The sequence below is a fragment of the Rattus rattus genome, chromosome 14, assembly GCF_011064425.1.
Source record: "Rattus rattus isolate New Zealand chromosome 14, Rrattus_CSIRO_v1, whole genome shotgun sequence".
Taxonomy (NCBI): Eukaryota; Metazoa; Chordata; class Mammalia; order Rodentia; family Muridae; genus Rattus; species Rattus rattus.
Genome location: NC_046167.1, coordinates 61,678,077 through 61,689,270, shown reverse-complemented (window position 1 = coordinate 61,689,270; position 11,194 = coordinate 61,678,077). Strand labels below are relative to the sequence as shown.

Sequence of the window (11,194 nt, the reverse complement as noted above, 5' to 3'; positions counted from 1 at the left end):
AGACAGAAAGGTGTTACTGTGATGTAGACAATTTTAATCCACTTGTCAGGCATCCCTTAAATGGGCCCTGGATTGACTTGTGGTCATTGCTTGTACCCTAGCTTTTCTGGAGAAAACCAGACCTCCAGCACCTTCAGGAGTGAGCCACACCTGAGGTTTCCGGAGACTGGGATGGAGAAAGAGTACAGCCTTCCGCTTGCTGAATGACCAAGCCTCTTAATACATGGCAGGGACCCTGTGTGCTGTTCTCACAGTGCATTTCCAATTAGCAACTCTGATGGATCTCCACAGCTTCCTCCACGGTGCCTGGTTGGAAACAAGAGCGTGAGTGGACGCTGCATTGGAGATCAATTGGCCAAAATGTGTGAGGCCTGGACTGGGCCCCAGGGGGTTAAAGACAAAAGGGAAGGGGATCTGAGTTCGGCACAGGTCAGAACTCGGTTTCTGAACTCATTCAGAGCACTCTTTGACTTGGTCTCATGGAAGTTATCACAGGCTTCATCCCTTTCATAACTACTTTCGTACAGAGGGAAAACTCAGCCATTATCAACAATTAGACATTAAAATCCTCATTGCCTCTGGAAATTTGACTTCAAGGTCTATAATTGTTCAATAACATACCTAAACTTTTCCTGTAATATTTTCCTTTCTCGTTTGAGTTTTTAATGGATTTCTTTTGTTTCATAACAGATATATCTGCGTTGCTGACTTTCAGTTCCCACATCTTAATTCTTTCTAGCAGATTTTTTTTATGCACCTCTCCCTTCAGCCTTAAGCACTTTCCACTTTCAACTAAAGATTTTAAGATTTTAAAAGAAATTTTGGTTGGGAAGCGCTGTTTTCCATGTCTGAAGCTTTAAGTCTTTTTTTCTGAATCTGAAGTTTCTCCTAGAAAATGTAGACTGAAGGATTCCTGTTCTACCAGGTCAGTAGAGGCATTCAATAAATCATAATACTCTCTTTTATAACAAGGATGATGCTGCCACCAAGAAAATGGTATTTAAGGAGAACACCCTGTTTGAGGTAGGTGGGAGACATTTAAGTAACTAATATCAGTATTAGGACTAATTGACACACACACACACACACACACACACACAGAGAGAGAGAGAGAGAGAGAGAGAGAGATGAAGGCATTTAAATAACAAGAAGATATCATTAGTGACTAATTGACAAGAACACTCTGTCTGTCTGTCTCTGTGTGTCTCTGTCTCTTTCTCCTCTCCTCTTCTCTTCTCTCTCTCTCTCTCTCTCTCTCTCTCTCTCTCTCTCTCTCTCTCCTCATTTAACCCCTCAACCTTCCTTGGATCTGGAGGTAGTCAATTATTTTGATGAAGAACCCAAGGCTTAGAGAGGCTGCCATTTTCTTGAGTTCCTATATCAGTGAGCGGAGGGATTTCATATGGGGTAAAACTGGAGCCCTGTACTATGACAAAGGCTATCACGTAGGCATAGGAGAAACATCTGGAAACATCAGGCAAAACTCATTGGGAGGTATTGTTGATGCTAGCCAGGTCTTGCCTTAAGCAGAGGAAAAGAAAGAATGCCATTGTTAATTAACCATTACTAATGACTTGCAGCTAATTGAGTAATGCCAAATGTCTTTGTCTCCTGGGACCATACTAAGGAATCCCAGAGGTGTAAAGGTTAGGATGGTTGGAGAACATTCAACTGAAAGCTAACGATTCAAAGGCCAATGTTTTGATGGATTTCTTGTGTGGAGGGAAGCACATAACAAAAAGTAGAGATGAACAATAGTATCAACCAACCAGACACCTCAGAGCTACCGCGGAATAAACCACCAACCAAAGAGTACCCATGGCTCCAGATGTAGCAGAGGATGGCATTATCTGGCATCAATAGGAGGAGAAGTCCTTGGTCCTGTGAAGGCTCATTTCCCCAATGTAGGGGAATGCCAGGTGGGAGTGGGTGGGTATGAGTGGGAGCATCTTCATAGAAGCAGGGGGAGGGGGATGGGAGCAGGGGAGAAGGGGATAACATTTGAAATATAAATACATGAAATATCCAATAAAAATTGATGTTCAAGAAAAGGTGGAGGTGAGGGGGCACTGAGGGTTGACAGAAAGGTTTCACTGAATGTTTCTTTATTCGTACAACTACTTGAAGAGATTCTGAGAAGCTCACCGTGGCATTCATCAGTTGTCAGAACTGGCATTTCCCTTTGTCGAACAAGACAATGCAGACAAGAGAAAAGGTACATTATGAGGAGCACCAAGGGCTTCAAATGCCACGAGTTATGCAGAGTGATAAAGGAGGGGGGATTGTGATTGGGGGCTCTAAATGTGACTGTCTGGTAGCTTTAGTCAACTGACTGCCTAGTAATGTGTTGAAGGTAATATCAATGTCCAGTGACATTGATAGCTTTTATGTAAAAAAAAAAAAAATGGAGCTAGCTTTGCAGATATCCAAATGGATGGCCTGTTTCAAGAATCTTCCACTCTTCAATTTTAAATTCTCTCACTGTCTCTCTCTCTCTCTCTCTCTCTCTCTCTCTCTCTCTCTCTCTCTCTCTCTCTGTGTGTGTGTGTGTGTTCACATATAATCACATGATTGAGGATGTCAGCTGTCAAACTTAGTGGCTATTTCTTAGGCACCATTTAGATGGGCAGCTTTTACAACCCAGTGTCTCACCAGGTCCTAGAACTCAGTAATTAGGGCAACAAAGCCCCAGAGTCTCTGCTTCCCCAGCACTGGCGTTAGAGGAGCTCCATTGCTTCACATACACATGTGTCCCTGAGCTTTTGTGGCAAGCATGCTTCCAAATGACTTACCTCCCCAGCTCCAAGTTAAATGTTCTGTTCTACAACATGCATAGAACGCTGCAATCCCTAATTCCCAGTGCTTCATTGGGGATAAACATATGCAATGAATATATAAAGTGAAGTCTCTGATCCATGTATGTTCCTTTCTTGATGTCTATTTGCCACTTTGGATCATTTGAACTCAGTTAATAAGAGATGACTTTGAAGGATGAGCATGTGATTCAGTGGTAGAGTGCTTGCTTGCCTAGAATGTGTAAGACCCGTGTCACTTATAGGAAATATTTACAATATATGATAGTTTATAATACTTAGCTATCTAGGTGTGGCTAAGAAACATATTGAGGTAAAAATAGCCACAAAAAAATGGGCTATATATAGCTTAATGGTAAAGTACCTGCCCTAAGTTCAATCCCTGGCACTTACTTCTCACTCCCAAATAAAAATAAAAAAAAGCTACAGGACACAGTCTTCAAATCTCATCTCTGATTGCCCATTGGGGAAAAAAAGTCATGGAGAATCTTGTGAAATCTCTTGGGATGTTTCTAATCTACACTAGATACGATGCTTCCCCCACCAAACATGTAGAAAAGTGGTTAATCCTTCTTCATAGGCTTGACTGGGAAGCCAGTTGGAAACTAGGGTTCTGAAGACCTCGCTACTCAGATCCTGTTTCACTTAGGTTGGGGAGGGGAGGTTAAGGGAAACCCAGATGCCCGTTTTAACTCATTTGTAAAAAGTTTAATGATGTCCCCCTCAGTGTAGTTGGGCACTGTGAAAGTCCCAGAGCCTGACATTGCGGGTGGGACTGTCATTGTCAGAACCTAATTAAGGGTAAACTTGAATGTGTCCCGTGGAGACCCATTTGACCTTTGAAGTCACATGTACTTCCAGTTTCCAGAATCTTCCTTCTGAGTTACAGGTGGCCTTTACAGAGTTCTCTCTGTGTCACCAGAATATTCTGGGGTGAGGAGAACATTGTCTGCCAACAGAAGCCAAACAGGAGGCCTGTGGGCTTCACCACCTCCAACCCGTTCTCCAGAACACATCACAATGTTGATAACAGAATTCCCAGCCATCCAATCTTCCACATTTTACATTCAAACCAAAGAGAAATGGAGATAGGAGAAAGCAAGCTGTTTCATTATCAGAACAGAACACAAACTTGACAGACTCAGGGATTTCCAAAGGGACTTCAAAGAGTCGGGACCTTTTGCTCTCGCTTTAGGAGCTCACGTCTTCCTCAACTCCTCTCATATTAACTAACTAGAACATTCTCTTCTATTTTGGAACAGGATATTTTCATTTTCCAAGAAAAATTAAGCAAAAAAATACCTCTGAGTCACTTAAAAACATACTTCTAAAATGATTGCTTTGGATAGATATGCAGTCTATAATTAATTTTGAAGGTGTTCTTTAGAATTTTGTGAATAGTATATTCAATAAAGAGTAAATTGCACAGGAAAGGGAAGAAGGGGAACCCTTGGCGATTTATTTTCTTTCCTCCTTGAAGGATTTAGATCTCTGAGAACATGTGTTTGGTCTATAGAAATAGCCACACAAATGAATAACAAAGGAAATAAACAGCCGGGCCCAATCAGGGTAATCCAAGCTCTAGATGGTGAGCTCTGTATGAAACTTCCGGTTAGATCTTTTAAGAAGAGAGTATCGCATCCACTCTCTTTTTAGATTGTCCTCTCACCACCGTTTTGGTCTAGTCTGGCTGGGTTGAGAGCCACCTGGAGTGTATGCCTCTTTGTCCCACATTCCTTTCGTAAGAAGCAGCCATCACATACCAGTCTGTCTCCTGGTACCCAGAGCCTTGACATGGACCAACATAGGTTTTAGTCCTACACTGCAGACATGAGTCTGTGCTATGGGAGGAGAGGGTTGCAGGCTGTGGTGCTGAGCCTTTACCCCCTCACTGCTCACCTGGAAGCCTTTATAAGACCTGGGGGTCTGGTGTCTTGGAAAGACCGAACACCTGTGCAAAGTGGGCAGCAGTGACTACAGAGGAGCCTATGAACTATAGTGGGAAACTGTGAGTTAGTGGAGACAGTGCTCCTCAAGCGGCCCTAAGTGTTGGGGGACTTGATGACCATGTTTTAAGATAAATTGAAAGAACTGCTGGGGATGGGGGAAGATGCATGACAACATACTTTTATTATCGTTGAAGTTTGTGCTATGGTAGGTTTTCCTGTGATTTTACTTTTACCTAATCTCTCTCTCTCTCTCTCTCTCTCTCTTTCTCTCTCTCTCTCTCTCTCTCTCTGTATTTGCTTTTCACTAGAAAAAGGGAGGTTGAGTTCCCATTAGTTAAGTTTTTTTTTTTTTTTTTTTTTTATCGGCAAAGCCTTGGCTGCCTTGGGGACTCTCAATCAGAGCAGAGAGGGCCTTTAACATGGGACACCTACTTTATTGATTCGATGATATTCAGTGTCTTATGCTGCAGATGTTGTTTTAAGCGCTTTAAAGACGTCGACTCATTAACGTGCTTAACAACTTAGGAAGCGGTCACCGTTATCATTTTGCAAAGGACTGTATGCGTTGACTTTTAAATACGGGTCCCTCGAGAGCTGTGCTGGCTCCGTCACTCCTGTTTAACTGCAAACTCTGAAACCACCAAAGCATCTGGATTTCTGATTTGAGGACCCCAGCTAAGGGTTGGGGAACCCACTGAAACCCTGCCAATCTAGGACTCCTGGAGTGGAAAGCAGCATCCTCCTCACCCGCAGGCACACGTGATCCCAAGGAGAAGCCATAGCGTATGCTGCCACCTCCCATGTTTTTCCCAGTTATTCCAGCTCTGGAGTCTACACCACCGTCACTGCTGGTGACAATTCTGACCACTCCACCCCCAGCTCCATCTGCCGCAGCTACCAGGCTGCCTTGTAATCTTCAAGCCTCCCACACACCCTGCCCGCTTTCCTCCCATAAAAGCCAAGAGTCCATCATCTTCAAGAACTAAGTGAACAGACATCTTTCCCCTCCACAGTTAACTACTGCTTCCTTTCTTGATCTGCAGCGAAGCTGGATGAACCTGTCATGGAGTAAGGCTCTGAATGGCATGTACTGTATAAAATCAGGGGCCATAATGGGGTGGAAGCCTCTCTCTTCTCCCCTCTCTTCCAGCTCCATAATCACTTCAGCCACCTTGATACTTGCAGTCCCAGAAGAAGCTGCAGGTGTTAGCGAGCCTCTGACCCTCCTTCCCAAGAACATTCTTAGACCTCCGGAAGTGACAGAGAGTAGCGATGCTGCCTCTCTCCTCTTAGAGGGTGGGAATTAGCCATGGTATCACTTTCGCCAAAATCAGGCTATGCTGCTGAGCCGGATGACCCAAACACATCCTGCAGATAATATCCGGCCCCTCTTGAATTTAAGAGCATAGGCTTATTCTCAGAAAATGAAAGCAGGAGGCTTGAAAGCCCTCGAGGTTACCAAGAGCAACACACAAACAATTCATAAGAACGCTTGGGGAAAATGGAGGTGGGGTATTATTATCAGTGCCCAAGAGGAGCTTCCTGTCACGTCACAAGTCAAACATGGAGGATTCTAATGCAGTGTATCTCCTCCCCAGCTCTGCGTTGTGACGTCCCAGAATTCAACTACGTCCCTGTTTAAACAGGACCACTGTCCACCTTCTCGGTGTATGCTCTGGGATGCAGCCTCATACAAGGTCATTTGACTGGACATCGTAACAGTTTCGTGAAAAACACAAACTATGATTGAAGCAAAACAAACAAACAAACAAAATCTCCTCCCCACCAGTTGGACAAAAACACTTCGAGTTCTTTGGTTACCTTAACAATGACAAAGGTTCCAAATGGAACCTGGACAGAAGAGCAAGCAAGTTAGAGCCTAATTAACGACCTTGAACCAGGTAACGAAAGCACACGGTCTGCCTCACTTCACGGAAGAGGGTGGAGGCCCTTGAATGTGCACTGAGGATCCTTTAGAAAGCCACTGAGATCATTGAGACCGGGGAAGGCAGCTACACAAGTGGCCCACTTATCTCAGAAGCCCATAATCCAGCCGGATGGCACTCAGCTAGGTCAGGGTGCCCTGAGACTGCCACAAGTGCTGTAAGTAGCTGCCTGTCTAAAAGTCCCCAGGTGGGAAGGCATCCATCCCTCCGTCCTCTTAGCTGTAAGCTCTGGACTCAGGGAGTTGAGCATCATGTTCTAGCAAAGCGCTCCGAGATATGCACCCAACACTTGCTTACACCTCCAGGACTATGGACTTCTTTGGGCAGTTCTGAAATTCTGGCAGCACTTTGGTAAAGGATCTCAAGTTGGGAATATTAACTGATGAACTTCCAAGGCAGAGCCCGGGCTGTCAGCAGCTGATGCTGCTCTGTTTACAGTGAAGCAGGCAGAGGGAGGGTGAGGGGCTCCCCTCTTTCCCAGGTGTTACCTTGAGCTCCTTGGCTGTAGAAGAATCTCTGTGCTGACTCCACATCCAGGAGTCTGTGAGCCGACTCGACATCCAGAAAATAATCCATTTTGGGATAATCCATCTTCAATGTTCAGAACAGGATTTTGAGAGAAGGTAATCACTTAGATCTCTATAAAGGGGGAAGAGGAGAAAGCCACAGTATTTCAGGCTGTCAAGTGTGTGCATTCTTTAATTTAAATAAGAGTCCTCTGTTCTCATATGCCAACATTTGACTGACATTTCTAATTTTGAAGCCCCCACCGCCAGAGCCCTTCTATTGTATGAGAAGATTCAACCTTTAGTTAACACCGATTAAAAATAATATATTCTGCCTGAGAAAATAAAGCCATCCAGGTTAAAGAGACATTAACATACTGTTTTTCTCCTTGCTGTATGTTACCTGACGAAAGGTATACTTTTGAATCCATATGCCTCCAGTTTGCAAAAGTCTGCCTGATAAATGGCATTAGAAGGTATCACCCTACCTGTAACTTGCTCTTCAATTGATCCAGGGGTGTCTGGTGTCCCCTTTAGTACAGAGCACCCCCTGGGAACCCGAACCTCCTCTCAGAGACACTTTGCAATATAGGCTGGCTTGTTCGCTGTACAAATGCCTTGAATTCCTTAGACCTCAGCCATTCCCTTCAGCACAATCTATACAGTGCGACTGGCTTATCTGCCTGAGCCCGGTATAGGCTGCTTTTGATACAGAATTATGGTTCGTGCAGCAGCGGCAAACACCACAGCCTTGCCAGGTTTCCCACAGCATGCACTACCCTGGCGTGAAAAACAGCCAGCCCCTTCTCACAGAGCCCATGCAGTTACCCCTGATACCGGCACAGACGAACTAGTTCTATTTCTGCACTATTATATTTTTAAGGAGGAACAAGAGGAAGTCTTTAAATATCAGACTCTGAAGGCTAAAGCGACCGCTTGTTTTTCTAAGTCCGCACACTCTCATCTAAGAAACCGGGTCTGTTAAGAGGAAACTTTTTTAAAAAAATATATAGCCCAAGGTACCCCAACGGCAAAGAATACTCACTGTGAAAGAAAAAAATAAAAAGTAAAACCAAGGGCTTGTCGATAGTCCAAGTGAACAGTTTCAACCAGCTGCTTTGATCTTATTAAATATTCCCAGCGAAAGTAAATGGTTTTGATTATCTGATTAGATCGGTGATGAATAATGTATTCTGTCCACTGGACTTTCTCTATCAGATAAAATGGCCAGAACATGTTACCTTAGCAACCGAAGGTGACGCCAGTTTCAGCCTCTCCACGCCCTCCTCTGCGAAGGAAGGAAATTACCACTTTCCCATGTAAAACTTTGGCAGGGAAACCATCGAAATCTACATGAAGATTTTTACATACCCAGGGTCATTCACAGCCTACTCTCCCACCTCTCAGACAGAGATATCGCACGGTTATTTAAAAATTGGAATCTCTGCTTTAATAATCTATTTTCACAATCTCAAAGCCCAGTCTGCTTTGCAGGAAGAACAAAAATACGTGGTAAATGATTAAGCAGTGGAGAGGACTGTAGTGTTTAGACCATGCCTTCATCCTACTGCAGATCAGGGCAGGGTGGTGAAGAAAGGCTATTTTACTGGCAGTGTGGTGTGTTCGACATTATAATTAATACATAAACAGTCACCGGCATCCAGGCTGAAAATAACTCTTTCCTTCTGTGAATCGGTCCCTAGAAACAGCTTAAAAGCTGCCTGAAATTTCCCAGATTTTGAAAGCCGCATTGTAACACAGATTCCCACAGGAGACAACCCCTAGCCTACCAAAGGCAACACAGCCAGAAAGACATGCAGAGGGAAGGTTCTCAAAGTTAGGGGATACTCACCAGCACTTGTGCCCTTTCAACAGGACGCTTCCAGAGAGCAACGGGGCAGGCGGAGCAGGGCTGCTAAGCCTGTGAGCCCAAATGAACAGCTTCTAATTTTCCCTTCAATCTCCAGTCAAGAGCAGTGAGTGGAGGGAAATGATGGATCTGCCGGTTTTATATTGTGATGAAATGCCCCCTCCCCCCACTAAGCCAGGATCTGAGTGGGGCTGCTCTTTAGAACACATTAGCCTGCTAATTTAAGAAAATTGAAAGGTTTTGTTTTACCGTCTTTTATGTGTTCTTTTCTGCTACCCCCTCAATTTCATTTGCATTTAAAATGATTCTCCTGTCTCCTAGGCTCTCAAAGGTGTGGAATACTTGCTAATCCTGAAGGCTGCTCCCGGTAGGGTTTGGTGCCCTGCCATTTCCTTCTGAGCTGCCAAACAAGGTGAACAATTAAAACTGCGAGCTCCATTCTGAAGAGAAACTCAGAAGGCCAGTCGGGTTTCACCCTCCCTCTTTTTGTCTGTGCACAGTCAGATCTTCAAAATGCCCAAGTGGGCTCCTCTTTTCTGATGGCCACAGAATTCTTATCTCAACAGCAAAAACATGCTTTGGTTGCGCCCCTCAGTTAGCCTGGTTTGATATCCTCCTTACTGCACCCCAGGAAGGTCTTGTAGGCATGAGGATTTGAACTATGGCCTTAAAAGCCATGATGCTAATCAAGTCATGCCCCAGTGTATGCTTTCTGCCACCTTCTTCCACCTTGTACGGACCAAGCAGAAGTGATGATTAGTGCAGGGCAGCGTGTAGCATCAGCATGGGTTGTTAAGACAAGAGAAGCGAGCGATGCTTGCCAGGACTTGGAAGGACGGTCAGACTCTGTTTTCCCATGTCCACAGCTTAGCCAGGAGACAAGTGCCAGTGAGTGAGTGACTGCTAACTCTGAAAACCGGCTTTTTATGTGTCTTTCTTGTTACCTGGCCTTTAGGTTAGGGGGTTGTTTCTCATAAGAGAACCCGGGAAATGCCTTGCTGACTGTCTCGTAGGTCAACAATAGGGTGGGGCTCTCCCATTCTATCGGAGCAAACCAGGTACCGAGTTAGTGCGGCAGAGAGATCCGCCTCGTGGAAGACCTAAATGTAATGATCAATCAAAAGGCCTTGGGGAGAAGTCAGCTTGGTCTCTGAATGTGCAAAGCTTTGCTCAGACCCCTGGCCTTAGATATTGAAGGTTGGATTTCTATTCAGCCCTCAGTAGAGGCAGGTGAACACTTGACATTTACAAGAAGAGAAAGCTGTCTTCTAGTTCCTTTCACTTACAGTAGAGTGTGGGCGACAGGTTCTAGCCCTCTATTGTGCTTCTACTGAAATTATAGTGACTCATAGGTGAGAGAGATGCAGGGGGAGGGAGAGTGGAGAGAGAAATGAGAGAAAAGGAGAGAAAGGGGAGATTAAGCTGGAAAAAACGTCAGATTCTGTGTGAAGTGTAGATGAGCCTGGGCATGGAGATAATGCTAAATAGGACATTTGAAAAATAGATTGTGTTCCTGGGACGGAGAGCGCCTTTGGAATTCAGTGATTTCTAGAGGACTGACCTAGGAAAGGAAACTTGAGGTACTTTATAAAATGCTGGGGCTGGGGAGAGGATTCCGTGGGTAAAGTGCTTGTGTTAGGACCCGAGGTTCAATCTTTCGCACCTTCATAAAAGCCAGATGGAATGCCAGTGTTCCAGATGTAAAGTGGAGACATGAGAATCCCTGGACTTTGTAGGCCAGCTAGCCTGGTACATACAGCAGCAAACGACAAAAGGACCCTGCTTCAGACATGAGGAACTGTGGTGACTGACACCTAGAGTTGTCTCTTAACCCCCACATGTATGCTGTGGCACAAAGCAGGCTTCCTCTTTCTCTCTCTGTCTCTCTGTCTCTCTCTGTCTCTCTGTCTCTCTGTCTCTGTCTCTCTCTCTCTCTCTCTCTCTGTATGTGTATGTGTCTGTCTGTCTGTGTCTGTCTCTCTGTATCTGTCTCTCTGTCTCTTTCTCTCTCTGTGTGTCTCTTTCTCTGTGTCTCTCTCTGTGTGTCTCTGTCTCTGTCTCTGTCTCTCTCTCTCTCTCTCTCTCTCTCTTCCCCTCTCTCCCTCCCTCT

The 11,194-nt window shown here is 44.8% G+C and overlaps 1 protein-coding gene across 6 annotated transcripts in view; it reads right to left on the bottom strand.

Annotated features, from left to right (window-relative positions):
* Phactr1 (phosphatase and actin regulator 1) overlaps positions 1-9,106 on the bottom strand; it is a 474,784-nt gene extending 465,678 nt beyond the window's left edge. The window contains exons 1-2 of one of the 6 annotated variants that reach the window (XM_032884873.1): positions 9,067-9,106; positions 7,197-7,347 (exon numbers count right to left, since the gene is read on the bottom strand). In XM_032884873.1, coding sequence (XP_032740764.1) covers positions 7,197-7,299 — 103 coding nt within the window. In that variant the 5' untranslated portion in view covers positions 7,300-7,347; positions 9,067-9,106. The other 5 variants (XM_032884876.1, XM_032884872.1, XM_032884878.1 and 2 more) reach the window with 5 other exon arrangements.
* Between the last annotated feature and the right edge of the window lie 2,088 nt (positions 9,107-11,194).